Source organism: Choristoneura fumiferana, chromosome Z (assembly GCF_025370935.1).
Source record: "Choristoneura fumiferana chromosome Z, NRCan_CFum_1, whole genome shotgun sequence".
Taxonomy (NCBI): domain Eukaryota; kingdom Metazoa; phylum Arthropoda; class Insecta; order Lepidoptera; family Tortricidae; genus Choristoneura; species Choristoneura fumiferana.
The window spans coordinates 3,753,395-3,771,362 of NC_133472.1; the positions used below are offsets into that span (position 1 = coordinate 3,753,395).

A 17,968-nucleotide genomic window follows, 5' to 3' on the forward strand; every position below is an offset into this window, starting at 1 on the left:
CTGTAATTTGTTGTTTTAAGTGCGCAAAGTTGGCTCTTAGACTGACAGGTTTTATTACTGTTCGAAACTTTAAAAATTATGTATCGAATGCTCTGACGGCGTTTTCATGTTGTATTTAATACAAAGGGCGTCGAAGGAACCAACCTACATTGTTTCACTTAAGCGATGATGTCGTCAATAAACATTACAAAGCTTTGCCCTCCTCGTTTCCCAAAAAAAGTTTGATGGCCCTTAAAGTGATCGCGTCGAACATTGATTTGTCTGACTTTTTCCAAGACACTTGTAAGAATAAATCAGAAATCGCGCCACAATCTCTCCTTCCTGTGAGAAGTGTCCAAACGCAAAGCTAAAAAACTGTGCGGAATATTCTCCATTTTACTTTACCTACTCATGATCTAGGTCACTGAAAGTTGGTACATAGCCAAAACGGCGGATGTTGGGGTGCAATTATTAGCCGAAGGAATCATTTTCAAAAACACACACGCGTACCTACATGGTTTCTGGTTTAAGGTTAAGAAGAAGTTTATTCTTGAATGTTACCCAGTAATGGTATTAATTGCAGTTTAACCAAAGCATATAATTTTGTAATGCAAAAAGACCGAGCATTTACATTTCATAACGACATTTTGCTGACAAATTTTACTGCCGCAACGCGCACCGACAAACGAATCTCATTCCGAGTAATTTGCTGCAAAAAATGCACAATTCTGTTGAACTCTTGTCAACGTTGCGTCCGTGAACCCGGTTTTATAACTACGTAATCTAGATAAAAATAACACCTTTATAAAGCGACGGTCTGGTTCGTGAGACAACGTGGGCCGCCGCCATAGCCATATTCGTAATCCTCTTTATTGTAACATAGAATTTGGCGGCGTGGGTGAGAAATATTGGTAGTTAACTCACATTTTAAGGTCCGCGACAAAGGATGTCCCGGGTTTATGTAAAAGAATTGGGCTCTGACGCCTACGTCAAACGGAAACATAAGGACGACAACACGACATAAACATGAACGTTAAAGTTAAGCGCACTCCCAATAAATATCACTGATAAAGGAGAGACTTGCATGTACTACATACATGATATGGTGCACCGTTACATCGAGGCGCTACACATCACGCTTGATTTCTACTGTACGCGAAATGTCGGATTGTAAAAAGTAATGTAAATTCGAATCCAATAGATAATGCACGCGCAGCAGCTAAAAATACGTCGACCTGATTTGACAAAAGTATGTGATGTCAACATGACATTAGTAGAACAAAGGTTTCACCCTGGGACATGAATGATTTTGATGAATGATTCAGTTTGTTCGACTGCGTAGGTACATAAATCTCAGTGGAAGAAAATACGACGGTGTTTAACAAACTTCACTGAAAAAAAAAAAAAAAAAGATTTGCTAACAGTAACAAAAAAAAATGTTGCTTGTATAACATATAACTTGAGTGACTACAAAACTAAGGCCTACTAGTAGCTAAAGGTTAGGTGATGTCGTACAAAATCGGTTTTGCAATATTATCATGATTTTGGTTCCTAATTAGTACATTTTGGCTAAACGTCAAGTAGCCGAACTACTTAGTTCAGCTATCCTGTTTTTAAGACGACCGGATGGCCAAGTGGTTATAGAACCTGACTACGAAGCTTGAGGTCCCGGGTTCGATTGCCGGCCGGGGCAGATATTTGTGTGAATAATACGAATGTTTGTTCTCGAGTCTTGGATGTTTAATATGAACTAAAGTATGTATTTATCTTTATAAGTATGTTTATCCGTTGCGTAGTATCCATAGTACAAGCTGTGCTTAGTTTGGGACTAGGTCAATTGGTGTTAAGTGTCCCATGATATATTTTTTTCAGTGTTGTATTTCCATAGCCGAAACTGTCTCGAACTATTTAGTCTGTCTATGTAAAACCACGCGTTTCTCAATTACCTTATTACTCGTACATAACCACCTACAGTAGCCACTCACGGACACGTATTCTCCAATAACTACAGTCATCAGCATTGATTAATTGAAAATGTCACGTAAAAAATCTATGACAAATCACACACGACACACGTCTTGTATCGTTGCATATTTTTTCAGCCTCTTCTTTTAGCTTAACACAAAGGAGCGGAGGTTTTCGAACTTGTCAAGGACTCGTTACGCTTCAGGGGCTACGTTCCCCGACTGGGCCTCCGCGACGGCTCTGAACTGTGTACCCTTAATTTGTGTACCTATTACATTTAGAGCAAATGCGTTCTTCTTAGTTTTTCTTCTTAAGTACAGAGTATCTAGTCGTTCTAAGCATAGAAAAGCTTCTGCCGCGCCGTAGACAGTGCTCCGTCATTCTATCTATACAAAAGAGTACGTCTCCAGTGCTATCATGGTCACGTAGTGATTCTATTCTCTTTGACAGTCTATGATTGCTACCGACACCTGCTGGCGGTGAGTCGGCTGAATATAGCGGCTGTCATGACAAGCGGATTCTTGCCTGGTAACTATTATGTCTGTGCCGCAGGCGTCGATGGTTGTATTTCGGGGGCTTCTGGTACAGATACAATTGGTACAGACGTACAGGTAGTAGCGGGTTTACTATAACTCGACGACTTATTGCGCCTATTTTGTAGTCTGCTGTCGGTATGGGCTTTAATTCATGAGCCACCATGGAACCATTTCACAGAAAACGTCATAGTGATATCGCATTAATTAACAAGGAAAATCGTAATGACTTACTTTGAAAAGGTTCCATGGTGGCTCATACTTGACCGTACTAGTCATGCTAGCCAGCTCCTGGAGGAAGCCTAGCAGACCCTTCGCGTTGCCTCATGTAGTAGTAATGAGCACGTGCTTGATGATATGGTGCTTTATTTTAATATGGAGTGACCGCATTTTGTCCTAACTACACTGAGAGAATAACGGGCTTCAACACCTTATGTCTGCGCTCTTGTAATGGTATAAAAGTTCATACATTTGTGTATACACACATGTCGTGTCGTGTGCTGTAATGTTCGTTCTCAGATAAGTTTGTCTGTAGCTGAGATCCTTTGCTGTGGCAAACCAAAACGGGAGCTTCTTTTGCAGCTTTTTGATACTCAAATTATTGTCTATTCGTCTATTGTATCTAAATTGTTGCATAGTGTTCGTTTATGAATAATAATTAGTTGGTAAATGTTTAAAATATCTATGAAGCAAAGAATTAAACCGGTTTGTATTGGTTTTCTACCGTGTTACTTGCTAGTGTTGCTAGTGCTTGTGACAATGTACTGGGGTTACGTAGGTGCTAGAATGCCATTGTTTCTCATAAGGATAATAAAATTTCGAGAATACCTACTTGAAACATGTATTGTTTGCTAACTGTTGCCCGCAACTTTTTCTGCGTCCAGTAGAATTGAAACCAATGCCTCTTCATGGGCGGAGTTCAAAAATTTGACACGTTAACGGTAATTATAATTTGTATAGGTAAGTGCGTGTCACAACGGAACTCTTTCCAGCCGGTCGTTGTCTATCTTATATATTTAAACGAGCATTTCTTGTCTTGTTTATTTATATCGGAGATAGTAGTTTTTTTAGAATCGTACAGTAGATGCATAAGTATAAACGCAAATTCAAATTACATATAATACCTGTTTATAACACAAGCATAGATTGTTTACATGTTTAATTTTACGGCTACGCTCGTTATGTTTAGTATACTACATAGAATCATGTTTAAGATGTTTTTATTATAATGTTTAATTTATTAAACGGCATAGAACTTGATTTATTGCATACCTCTGATCACAATGCTACGTTTATTCAGCTCTAAATCATTTGGCACCCACAATAATATGACATTTTATTAAAATAGGATTTTAATGACTGTGGATGCGAGAATTCAGCGATTATTATCACTTGTGTCTGAAAGCGTGGCAATTAATATTGTTATAATTTATCGCGGTCTCTGTGTCGCTATCTGGTTGCATAGCTATGGGATTGTGGTTTTCGTAGTTAGGATTCCCACGTTTGCCTATATATCTGCCACAGCGGAGCGTGCAAAAATATCTGACACGTCCTACCGGCCCTAGAACTACAGTCGTATCAGATAATTATGTACGCTTTGTTGTGGCAGATATTGGTGCTGGTGATTGTACCTAATTATATTATGGACTAAGCTCTTGAGTGTGAAGTTTGATGCGAAATTATTGTATTTGTCAAGCGCGATTAGAGGCACCTCAATGTCTTAACAGTGAAATGCAGTGTAAGGTCCTGCCGTGACACACTGCGCTCATCTGACGAAATTCTAAATTTTGATTTGTATCGTGCCTTTCCATTCTCGCTAGTGGTATTTAATAAGATAGTAAGAGGGATGGTATGATATGATACGTAAAGTAACGTGAAATGTGTAAAGAAAGGGAGCACCGGCCAAGGGATGGAGAATGTGTAGAGAAGTAAAACAGGAGATGATGTTCAAGGATGTATATTTTAAAGATAAGATAGAAGGCACATTTAATAATGCATACAAAAAGGAACTTAATATAAAAACTAATCAATTTGGGACGTTGTAAATAAGCTAAAATGGTTACAAATGTTGTAGGACTTGCAATGTGCCTTCAAGATCCCTTAGAGGGTTAAGTAAAACAGGATACAAATGTGCGATGAAACTGGTTATAAAAAAACACTGTAAATTACTGCACTGTGAAACTGTTATGATATGATCGAATAGGTATTGATGTCAAAATAATAAAAATATTTAGCACGTCCTCATAGTACGGCTGCTGATCGAAGAATGCATTTTGACATAAAAACAAAGTGCTGAATTTGAAAGTACAGTAGATATTCGAAAATTTAAATTTGAATTGAATTTTTAAAACGAACCAACAGCGGGAAGAGTTTAACAATCGACAAGGCTTGATCAGCCTTGTTACAACGGTTACCACACGGCGACCAAATTGTTCAATGGGAATAATACCGAACCCCCTCCTCCACAACTGTCGTTTCTTGCCATTTTTTTTTCTAAATTACAACGTGAAACCTAATGAACGTATAGTAATTTGTAACTTAACTTCCACACTGTTCTCGCGTTACGCGCTTTTAAGACTAATGCTGTGCCATTATTCTTGCAGTTTTTTTGGAGCGAGCGCTTGAATTGCCCTAATTAAACTTAATGATTTTATTCTGGGTAAAAAATGGGTTTTGTTTTATTTCAATTTTCATCGTTAATATGTTGCGTCACCGGAGTTGTCTAGGTGTTCGAAAATATCTGATTGTTAATCGCGTAAGTGCATGTCTTTTGAATTCCCAAATATGAAATGTATTCCTGGAATCGATGTTTAGGTAGAAGAATGGAATCCTTTTTGACATGAATCATGTTTCCTCGTCGTATTTGCCCGAGTGATAAAATAATTGTCGCTTTTTCCTATTTACATTCGTAATTTAAATAATTATGATATATTTATATTATAATAATATATTTGCGATTTATAATAGTGTGTTCTGCCGAAGCCAAATTTTAAACTTACCTTAATCTTTTTCTCTTTTCAGTATGAACCATACTCACCAGCACACAACCTATCGGGCATCTCCACATCATCGCAGAAGCTCCTGGACGCGCCACAGAAGACGATGCGCAAGATATCGAGGATACCGTTCAAAGTGCTCGACGCGCCGGAGCTGCAAGATGACTTCTATTTGAACCTCGTCGATTGGTCGGCCCAGAACGTGCTGAGCGTCGGTCTGGGTAGCTGTGTGTATCTGTGGAACGCTTTCACCAGTCAGGTGGGTTTCTGAACTAACCATGTCATTGTGTTGCTTGAATTCCCATGAGATTTCCAAACATATTATGTCGTGGCCTTCACATTGTGTGAAGAACATCCTTGTTAGAATTTACTTTTAACAGGCGTAGATCCCGTTTCCCTGAAATATTAAAGAACAACCTAATACTTGTGAAGACTCTTCCTTAACAGATGTTAACTAACAGCTTTGTCCTAATACAAATGTCGTAACATAAGGACCGTTTTAGCGGCAAGACTTTAGATTAGATTGTCACAGTTTCCCGCCCGCAAAATCTGCTCCCGAATGCAGACCCTAGAACTGTTCTTTTGCGAAACAGTCGAGGATATCTTAAACTGTCACAGGTGACTCTATGTACCATTGTACCATTACATTTATCAAGCGGGAGTTTAAATATTCTTAGGGCCTGTTTCACCAGTCCTTGATAAATTTTATATGACAGATAGATATGATGTCGTCTCTGTGTATTTGGATAAAACAAACAGAGACGGCATTTCCGATATCTGTCACATAAGCTTTATCAATGAGTTCTGTAACTGACCCTTTAGTCTTTGGCTTGTAACTTGTTCTGTAGCTGATGGTCCCTTGTTACAGGTCACTCGCCTGTGTGATCTGTCCTCTGAGGGCAACTCTGTCACGTCTGTATCGTGGAGCGAGCGCGGGAGCATCGTCGCCGTCGGCACGCAGAAAGGGCACATCAGCGTTTGGGACGTCGCTGTTAACAAGGAGGTTAGTGTTTCAGCTTTGTGGCTGTTTCACCATGATGAGAAATGACTAATTCTTCAATTGACGACTTCTTGAAATGACCACTCCTTGCAACGTCCGCTTCTTGAAAAGGCTTTCGGCCACTTTTTTATGGATTGTGATCATTAACATTATGGGATGGTCCTAAATAAGTGAAAGGGTCTAAATATACCAGAAAAACAAATTGTCATTTAAAGAATTGGTCCTTTCAAAATGTGGTAATCTCAACTTCATTTATTTCTTCAGGTCTTTTTTTGACTGTGGATTTTCATTGTGGTCCTAAACCGCCGAAAGTTACTGTTACGATTCGAAGATTTATTGTTCTAGCTAGCTCTCATTGAGAGGATCTCCAAAATATTTGTTGGTGGGCGTTATACTAAATCCCGGAACTTGTCCAGGTGATGAAGCTGCACGGGCACGCGGCGCGAGTGGGCGCGCTGGCGTGGAACGGCGATATCCTCAGCTCCGGCTCCCGGGATCGCTTCATCAGGCAGCGGGACACCAGGACGCCGCGTTAGTATACTGACTATGGCCATATTATGATGATGAACTGAGATCGGAATTATCTAAGCACTTTTTACTTTGCCCTCGTTGTTGTGTAAGCCGATTGAAGATGAGTCGGAGATGTTAGCGTTCAAAATGCCTGATATATTCTCATTTTCAACAAAAAAAGACGTTAGTTGTCGGCAAACTTGTGACAAAAAATGCAACATTGCCTACACATTGCCTAGGAGATAACATTAAAAATGGTCTGATTTTTAATTTTAAGCGGAAGCGTAGTCGCGTAGCGCCCTAAGGAATGTGTATTTTCTTTACTTTGACAGCGAACAAGTTAAAAGCTATCAATGTTAACGCAGCATATATGACGCAAATAAAGGAAGGGAAGGAGGGTTGCCAGATAAATGACAGTATTTTGCCCAATATACAAAGTTAAAAGTAGATAGCCGTTTGGGCAAAGTTGCAAGGTGGCAATGTTACATCATTTTACGGTATACGTAGGTCGGATGACAGCGGAAGTACAGTCAACAAAAAGGACAATCTGCTAAAAAGCTTTTATTATAAATTTACAGAGGTGAACACGTCAGTACGAGTGCTCCAAGGGCACAGGCAGGAGGTGTGCGGTCTGAAGTGGTCACCGGATGGCTTGTCGCTGGCTTCGGGTGGCAACGACAACAAACTGCTCATCTGGTCGCTGGTCAGTATTCTGTTGTCTCCCAAGAGATGTCTCTGACATCCACTATTGAACAAAAGCCTCCTCCTTAGAACGCAATAGGGAATATTACGCAAAGCTCTGCGCAGGGGGCGAGACTAGCACAAAATGTAAACAAACCGCCATGACAACGTCAGTTCTCTTTATAGTTTGCCGCCATGACGGATCATATCATATTTATTAGTAACAATCGTGATTGGTTAAATAAATAAATAAGCCAATCGAAAGCAAGACTGAAACGTCAAACGGACCTCACAATAGTAACGCCATCTAGCGATATATCGCCTGTTAGAAAACCCTCAAATGTATGCAATAATAGGCAATTTTGTATGGAGAGTGGGCCAAATTTTGTGCCGCTGAGTTTATTATTCAATCTAACTACTAGACTCTTCGTTTATTATGCAATTAGTATTTAGTTATGTATGTATTTTAATGTTCTGCATTTCGTTTATATGCAAAGTGTAATTAGTACAATTGTTGTTATGCAAATCATTACACACCTAATTAGTAATGTTAAAAATGTAGGTCTACTAAGCTATGTGGAATTATTCAAACAGATAACATAATAGATAGAAGTGTGTGAATGCGGTTATGCGATAACACACGTGTTTTACAAGTCCAACGCTATACCGCGTCGGTTTCCTTCACACCGACAAATTTTTGAAATAAAAATCATTGCCCACTCATAAAAGCTAAAGTTTGTTGGTTTGTTTGTTTGTTACCACTTTACGTCTGAAACGCTGGACCGATTTACATGACATTCGGTATACATATAGTTTCGAGTCCCGGGTACAACGATTCAAGTTCCGCGTGACGACGCCGTCACAGGGCGGCCACGCCGTACAAAATACGCGTTCTTGCATCTACATAGGCACGACGACGTTTGTACACGCGTCAATGTGTGCGTAAGCTGCACAGGGCTGACTATTGCAAAACCGTATAATACTATAAGTACCAATGACATTTAAAGGTACTCATACGTAGGTATGGCTTAGATATGTGCAAATCAATGTAATCGTTAATCTTACCTATTTCGAGGGTATTCTGGCAAAACAAAATAAGCGCATATTTTTTTAAAGTTACATACATAGGCATACTCAATGTTTTCTGCTTTATTTATCTAGCAAAACCGTATAAAAAATAAATATTGTGCACTTATCCGGTTCTGCCAGAATATCCTCGATTTATTTAAACCTACTTAAAATGTGTCTGTCTGCGTATTTTAAGCATTATTATTTTCAATTACAATAGACAAACTTAAAAGAATCATTCGGTAGGTAGTTATTTCATGTATTAATCGCGTTAATTTCAGAAATCACTATTTATTTAGAAAAAGGAAGTAGGTAGGGTACCGTTACGATTTCGCAAAACTATTGCTCCCGAACTTAGTGCCGTGCGGCCGACATACATCGCGTCGCGCACCGGACTGCTTTCCTGCGGTTTTCCTGCAATCTGCGCTTGAGGGGTGGGGTAACTCGAACCGGTGCGGGGCGGAGCGTGGCCATTCTGTACGTCAGTACTATTATATATTCTGTGACGCGGTGCTAAATAGTGTCGCACGTTACGTGCCCCCACTCCCGAATTGTGGTGCGCTTCATCTAAAAAAGGAAGCATACGTGTCTAATATTTTCTGGCTAGCCGTTACCTGCGACTACGTCCGCGTAGTATTCATTTATCGCTATCCCGCGGGAACTATGCAATCTTCCGGGATAAAAAAACTATCCTATGTCCTTCTCCGGGACTCAAACTATCTGTGTACCGATTTTCATCTATTTAGAATTCAGGTTCAATGGTTTAGACGTGATGAAGTAATAAACAAACAGACTTACAAACTTTCGCATTTATAATATTTTATTATAATATTAGTGGGATAATCTAATTGACGGGCTAACTAAATAGAATATTTTTTTTTTGGTATCTCCGAAAATACTCAATTTCAAATAGAATGTTTAGAAGTTGAATAACCCTTTTCCAGGCCCCGCTAATGAAGATACGCTGATACAAAATGAATCATAGTTTCATCTTGTTTATTAGTTTATAATCAATCGAATAATATTTTTAACGAGTTCAATTAATTTGGAACTTTATTTTAGATTTAGCAAGGCCTATACATATATATATATTATATTTGTTTACATTTATGTGGTCGCTATCTCTACGCGTGGAAAAGGTAAGAGCCGGTGAAGATCGACCTTCACCCATCTGATAACCGGATGTGACATATTTTTTATTCTAGTAAATATTATTTATTTACAAACACGCCTATGATAGCTTGCCTATCTAAAAGTTCATGGCTGTTTTTAATTCTGCCTCGCTGTACCGGCTCGGGTGGCCATATGAACGTCTCGGGTAAAATGGCTTGTTTTATGCTCTACTTGTACAGTCAAGGCGTAAATATATGTATAATATAAATGCTAGCTGTTGCCCGCGACTACACATATTTGATGATATAGCTGTACATTTATGGCCACGACTGTACATGTACAATCTACTATTTTTGCTAAACCTTTTTTTTTGTTTGCAGCACTCGTCATCCCCCATGCAGACATACTCGTCCCACGTGGCGGCCGTGAAGGCGATCGCGTGGTCGCCGCACCAGCACGGGCTGCTCGCGTCCGGCGGCGGCACCGCGGACCGCTGCATCCGCTTCTGGAACACTCTCACGTCGCAGCCGTTGCACTATGTGGACACAGGTACGCCATAGAATCTAAGAACTAGACTGTAGAATTTCCGCGACACATATTAAGAAACCCGAGGTTAAGAAACGCTGAAGTTGAGCCAAAGGTCGACGAATCGAAATCGACACAAACAGGTTAGTCGTCATCATCATCTCAGCCGTAGGACGTCCACTGTTGGACATAGGCCTCCCCCATAGACCTCCAGTCGCTTCGGTTGGCAGCGGCCTGCATCCACGGTGAACCCGCGGCTTTAACCAGGTCATCCGTCCATCTCGTTGGTGGACGTCCTACGCTGCGCTCGCCGATCCGCGGGTTACAGGTTAGTATCAGTTGTTTTTTAGACCAATTGCTACTTAGACCAGCTGCTTTTTAAACAAGAAAGGAGGTCCCTTAGAACGCCACAATGAACTAATAACCTGTAATTTGCATCATCGGTTTTCCGGAACTCTCGCGATATCGTCAAGTGGGAGGCTTGCCAACGTTTCGTCTTCCGGTCCGTGATCGCCACTCTCCCCCAACAGTTATCTGTTTTTCGAGCGACATAGCCCGCCCATTGCCGCTTCAACTTACATATCCTTCGAGCTATGTCGATGACTTTTTCGGCGTATTTCTGTATGCCAGATTTTATTTATGTCTTGTCTTTTTTGCAGGTTCTCAAGTGTGTAACCTGGCTTGGTCTAAGCACTCGCTTGAACTCGTCTCGACGCATGGCTACTCGCAGAACCAGATTTTAGTATGGAAATTCCCCTCGCTCACGCAGGTTAGTGACATTGACATTACTATGTCTATGCTATCCCGTTATTGTACTGTGCGGTTTAAACGTTCCTTTCTACCTCGCGCGTGTAAAATATGGAATGGACTCGCTGCTGGGGATTTACCATCTAGCTATAAAAAAAAAACTATTTCAGACCAACAAGTCCATATTTTTTTTTAGTAGAAATGGTCTTACAAAACTAGTGTTAGTCGCATTATTATTATTCTTCATTATTATTATTAAATTAAATTATATTATTTTACTTAGTGGGTATAGGTGGCAAAAATAGTGTGGACTCTGGTCCAGTGCAAAAAGAGCCGGCTATGATTTGGGTACCTTCAAAAGGCGAGTGTATCGCCTATTGCAAGGCCGGCAACGCACCCGCAGTCCTAATAATGCTGTAGGTGTCCATGGGCGGCGGTGATCACTTACCATCAGGTGACCCGCCCGCTCGTTTGCCAGCTGTTCGATAATAAAAAAATTGTTAATTGTACTTTCATCTTCCTCCTTACTAAATTTGATAAATGCGCAAGTAACTTCATATACCTCTTCACAAGTAGACCGCTGAACCGATTAGATGAGGTGTAGAGATAATTTATGAATGACCCTCGGAAGGACATAAAATAGTTTTTATCCCAGGTTTTTTTTAGGAATTTATGTGCAAAATTACATTTGTATTTTACCATGAGCAGGGCTCGAAATTTAAGTGCGCATGACGTAAAAATTACGTCATTTTCCATACAGGATGATGTGGTAAATAAAATAAGACTTACGAAACTTGTTACCGTAAGATAAGATGATTTATAATAATTAATAAAAGTAGATGTATTTTAATCATAAAATACATTGATGTTGTCAAATGTATTGGATTGCAAATTTTCAGCGTTACATAATAATCATAATAAATAAGAGTAAGCGTTATTATAATTCAGGGCATGTTTAGTTATCTCCAAATGTCTTTTGATATTGCTGATTTTCCGTGTTTTATTTTGATATTAATAAGAGCAATACATGTTCTAGTCACGTACCTGCAAAAACGGAAAATTGTAACAATATTCTAGTAAAGATGAAATTTTGGCAATCGTACCTACACATAATTGTGAAAATACTATAACTAATCAATCACAACGTCAATGTTAGTATCTGAATGACAATGTCAGTCAAAGACGTTACGTACCGCTGTGGCGATATCGTTTCATTCAAGTCGATAAGTCATTGTTTACGAAACAAATTTTGCAATTGAAAATAAAAATATTTGAATTTGAAAAAAGTTCGAGCCCTGACCATGAGCTTTACGGTAAACGGTAATATCGTCAGAAAACTTGGACACACCTACGAAGATCGTCAATGATGTATGTTTGTTAAGCGAATCCGCACTGGGTTCTCAATCTCTTTGCAGTTAGACGTAATGTAGAGCGAAGCAGCCTCTATAGCGGGACAACTGGATATTAATTCAATTTTTTTCTAGGTGGCGAAGCTAACGGGCCACACTTACAGAGTGTTGTACTTAGCTTTATCACCCGATGGCGAGGCGATAGTGACCGGAGCTGGCGACGAAACGCTCAGGTTCTGGAACGTCTTCTCGAAGACACCCTCCCACAAGGAGAGACAAAGTGTACTCAATTTACACACGTCGTTGAGATAAATCGCTGAAGCTCTGAATACTTCAGTGGCACGTGTATAAAGTGGAGACTCCGACTAATACTCCACAGATCAATACAATAGAAAGATGTAACAGAACATTTGTGATGCCAACGTCTCAGTGGAAAGGACTAAAGTGACGTTCGTAATTTATTAATAAAAGTTATTTAAATAGAAATAGCTTGATAAAAATTGAATGTGTTAGTTATTTAGAAACTGAGATATAATCTTTATAATTTATGTAGTTTTCGAATTCTTAACGGGGTTTAGTGCATTGCGATTATTGTTTTTTGCTTTTTAATCTAAGTCATTAAGTGTGATACTTTATATTCATAGAGTGAAACGCCTGCGTGCTTAACATTGTTTAACATGTAGCCGCATCTCTAATGAAAAAAAAAACAAATAATGTTTCTAAACAAATTGATAATAACGCAAAAAATGCACTATTAGAGAATGTCTAAATGTTACTCCGTTAAGCTTATCAATGACTTAAAACGCCACAAATACATTACGTATTTTCTATATTTTTGAGCTGTGCTAGCAAAGCTCGTTTATACCTATATTGAGTTTAATTAGTCTACCTGCTTGCGGGTTTTAGACTACCTATTTATCTCTGAAAATAACAGTATCGTTCCAGTATCTATTGGAATCTAAAACAAAAACATTATATGTCTGTAAGGAGATGGTGCATGCGACTGTAGTTGCGAGTGCGTTAGACATTATGAACTCTTGTTAAGAAAATGTCGCTTTTTCACCATGATATATCTGAAATTAGTTTTTGAGCGGATCGAGCCGATTATCAATCACTTTTTGTTAAATAAAATAAAATAATAAAAATAAATTATGTTTCGAGTTAAAACGACTGTTCGATCGGCAAACTAATTATGTTTCATTTATTTTATGTTTGTGGTTTAATTAATAATTAATTTGTTTTTTTCTGTTTCAGCTTATGTAACTTATTCAGTGTCTGTAGGTAAAAAGCAATGTATAACATGATTTTAAGGCAGTGGTTGAACTGGAGGCTAGTAGCGAGCATCTTGTAATGCTATTTGACTTTGAAACGTGGCTATGCGGCCTTTCCATGGAAACAAAGGATAGTGCAAGCACTAGCTGCTCGCTATTAGCTACTAGTCTAACATGTGCCTAACTTAAATTTGATAGCAATAATTTACACTAAATATTTTATAGGACGCAATAAGTTATTTTGATAGAATTACTATACAGGAGTTTTCTAAAGGGTGTAATTTGTAAAATTTTAACGATTTTCTTCTGATAATTATGTACAGACACCGATGTTACGCAATGTAACGTAGGAGACAAAGGAGCCATCTGAAGGAATATTTTAAATGGTAGGTAGATAAATTTGTAAGTGACTAACTACGTACATGTTGTCTCAACTGGGTTGTAGGGGGGGAATCTAGCGGGTGCGGGTGCACTGCAGGCGCGGGTGCGGGTAAAATCCATCGCACGCGACGCGCGCAGTCAGCGCTGTTCATACTATTTTTTAATAGGGCTCCACCCGCTCCGTGCAAACCGCGTCCCTAACAGCCCTAACCGCTGTACGCTGTTCGCGAAATTCTATCCCGTTGAATAGCAATGTAACATCTTGGAACGGGGTCGGATTCCGCTCGCATCGTCTGGCGTCGTTGAGATGCAAATTGCAAAGCTAAAGGCATTCATTTGTTTTTTCTTTTAGTCTCAAAAAAAACTGCGTTAAGTCAATTGGTGATTGAAACACCTTCTATTTCGGTTTACAGTTTTGTCTCCGTTTTGTTAAAGGCACGCATTAATTTCCAAAGTCAATGGACAATGTCAGCTTCTAACTTTTGAAATAAAATTATTAATGGTTAGTAGGGGTTATTTATTGCCGAGTGATATGTTGGCTTAAAAAGAGGATTTAGTTTGTGACCTCTTTCGGCTAAAATCGGAACTGACTCCGCAGACATCTTTCTTATTTACTAATAAATTGTACCCTTTCATTGCGAACTTTAAATATGTCACAAAAATCGAGGGATTTAAAATGGACGCGAATTCGAGTCCTCGGCATTATGATTATATATTAGGGCAATGAATTGGTTAATAAACATGCCACGCTTGATCTCATAATTTTCAACTATGATCTACATATTGGCAACATTATATTATTAACCTAATGATGACTGAAATGTACTATTATTATTGGTCAGTTATTTATTTCAACGCATTCGGCATTGTTTGTTTATAGTTTTGGTGTTTCTAGGTTAGGAATTGATTGTATGTATGACGTAAGTGAAATGTCACGTTGACTAAGCAGTGAGCTGCTTTCAACTAATGGCTAAGTAACGTGGTTGCAGTGGTTCGACGCATATGTGCGTTTGAGGCATTTGCTTCTTGCCAGCTAATGTGCTAACATGATGCAGTCTTCGTATTCTTTCGCATACATCTCAGCCAGCCAAGCTTGTAGTAGCTTGTAGTGTGACTTGCAAAAAAATCATTGAATGGGTGTATTTACACCTGTAAGAAGATTCAGTGACGCTTAAACTGTTACCGTTGAAGTGTTAAGTAAGTCACACTACGACCTGTCTCTTATACCACAAATATTATGAGTGTTAAAAGTCTACATAATTGTCCATTTTTGTATGAGAAAGTTGGCAATTATTTCAATTTGTAACACTTGTAATTTTTATGGTACATGAGGCTGTAAAATGTAACAATTCTGTATATTTTTTATATTATATTCCTATTAGTAATGTAATCAGTGTGCAATCTAGGTTAGTAAAAATAAGCAATTACTTACTAATTACGACTATAAACTTGTGTAATTTCTAAGCCCCCATATTCATAAAAAAATACGGGCCAGTTAAATTTGTCTTGTTTGTCCAAATGTGAATGATAAGTTAACAAAAGCTTGATAAGCTTTTATGAAAAAGGAGGTTTGGCTGTAATGTCAGTATTTATAAATTTAATCCCATTATATCCACCACATGGTCCTATTGGCTTATGCCCTCGAATGCAAGTGTTAAAGCTAAGGTTATCTCCGATAGAGGTGCTGCTATTTAGCGGACGCTACAAAGCGTCCGTTGCTGCTAGTGAGACGTTGTACCTAGGTGAGAACAAGATATCGTCCTATCTTAGAGTTTTCATTTACATTTTAGCGTAAAAGCTTCATAGGAAATCATGCTACCTTATTTCCACTTAGTGACGTCATTCACCGACGACCAATGGTGGCATTGCTACTGGAAGGAACCCTGGGTTTAGGGCCTATACGAAGTGCAAAATTCTAACTTCGTATCTTGCCGTCCCGCTGACTCTTATAGTGCTTAACACGAGAGTGAGAGAGACGGTACGATGCGAACTTCGATTTTCGAATTTCGTAGTAGCCCCCCTTTTTCACCGCTCCTGTTCTTTGTGTTCTGTGTGACAGATATCTGCGATTGCGTTTCTGTTCGACGATGTTGATGGTGTGTGTGTTCTCTCGCAAAAGAGTTTCATTTGTCTCGATCTTTGTCTATTCCAAAAAAAGAGACGGCATCACAGCTACCTGTCACATATCAGGAGCTTATAAAAGAGAGAGAGCGGTGAAATAGGTGACTTCATTCACGTTAACGCTTGCTGGCGTCTCGTTTTAGGCTTTTGATTGGTTGTATTTTTGAACGATTTATTAAATACTGGCCCATATGTATGATAAAATCTGTGTCACCAAATATTAAACTGTCGTAATGTTTGTATGGTACTTAGTGTTGCTTGCCTTGTATTGATGACGAATCCATTGTTTGTTGAAATTTAAAAAAAAATAGAAATTTAACCCGTCACTTGTCCTGGGGACTACAGTAGTCCCTAACATGGAGAAATTTTAGGAGTGAATTTCTGTGGGGGCCGACACTAGACGGGTTAAAGGTTGATTGTGCGGCGATTTCACAGTTCAGATATGATAAACTGTATTGTCGCTGGCATAGGCAGTTAAATCAATTTAAACCTTCGTTAAACCTTTGTTTAGTAATGAATAAAAATAAGCGTTCTTACGTGTAGGTCCTACAATATCAGTAAAATAATTAGCAGATTTATTTTAATATACGGCAAGCAAATTGAAATATATGTAGATTATTGATACAATGTTTATGGTAGACCCGATTAAAATTTAGTTTAGTGTCTTCTATCCCTTCTATGTTGTATCCTAATCATATTTTTCCATCTATCCACTTCTTATTTCGGGTCTGTAAAACTTAGTAATGAAAGATTATTTATATAGAATGATATAACACGATTAATATATTAAAATTTTAAAAATAGACTGATTTAGTAGTACACAATAAGTGTTTTAGATGTAATCTACATTTTTGAAGAATAAATATAGATGTGTGATCTGTGCGCTTGAGTTTTATTTCGTGTTAATGGGAAGTTATGTCACTTGATACCTGCATTAACGCATTCACTGCCACCGACGCATATATGCGTTTTTGGAACTTCCCCCAGTGCCGCTGTCAATTATTTATACATTTTGAACGCTCATGTGCGTCGGTGGCACCTGTGTTCAGTCAAGTCAGGAGGCAGTGAATGCGTTAACAATTTAAGGCTAATTCAAGGTCGGAGTGAATAGGTTGTTTCTGATCCAGTGAACTTCATCTTTTTTCCAGCGATAAAAATCAACATTTTCAGCTTTATTACTATTATGTTAATGCTGGAAACAAGCGTCGAGCAGCTGCATGTAGCCGCACCTTTATAAAGTAATGGTTTAAACCCTTTAGTGCGAATACAAAAACAATATTGGTAGGTACCACTACAATAACGGTAGGGAAAGAAATAACAGACTCTCAAATAACAGTAAATAATCAGTCCCAGTTGTTTATTATCAATTAGAGATGCCGATTGCGACTCAAAATTAGCTCGAAAAGCGAATTGTTCATACTATGGAACCAATTACGTTGTGAAACTAACACTTGCTTCAATTAGAGTTAATTCTACAAAGTTGCTGGTGCTGGCGGAAAACTGAGGCCTTTTAAAAAAAAGTTTATTGCCAAAAAACAAGTTGAGTTATACCGGGAGTGGCCTGTAATACGCGCAAAAATTAAGATCGTCCACGTCAAACTAAACAATATTAGTTCAGCGACTTTTAAAAATAACGGATTCTTTGAATTTTCCTTTTTTCATACAAATTAAATATGTACTGCTATCAATGTACGCCATCCTAAAACCCATCTGACGTCGCCTGTCACGC

The 17,968-nt window shown here is 38.7% G+C and overlaps 1 protein-coding gene across 1 annotated transcript in view; it reads left to right on the forward strand.

Annotated features, from left to right (window-relative positions):
* fzr (fizzy and cell division cycle 20 related) overlaps positions 1-17,121 on the forward strand; it is a 73,793-nt gene extending 56,672 nt beyond the window's left edge. The window contains exons 4-10 of the mRNA XM_074094796.1: positions 5,499-5,732; positions 6,342-6,476; positions 6,890-7,004; positions 7,562-7,686; positions 10,226-10,394; positions 11,030-11,139; positions 12,602-17,121. Coding sequence (XP_073950897.1) covers positions 5,499-5,732; positions 6,342-6,476; positions 6,890-7,004; positions 7,562-7,686; positions 10,226-10,394; positions 11,030-11,139; positions 12,602-12,778 — 1,065 coding nt within the window. The 3' untranslated portion in view covers positions 12,779-17,121. The remainder of the gene's footprint in view (positions 1-5,498; positions 5,733-6,341; positions 6,477-6,889; positions 7,005-7,561; positions 7,687-10,225; positions 10,395-11,029; positions 11,140-12,601) is intronic.
* Positions 17,122-17,968: the final 847 nt, after the last annotated feature.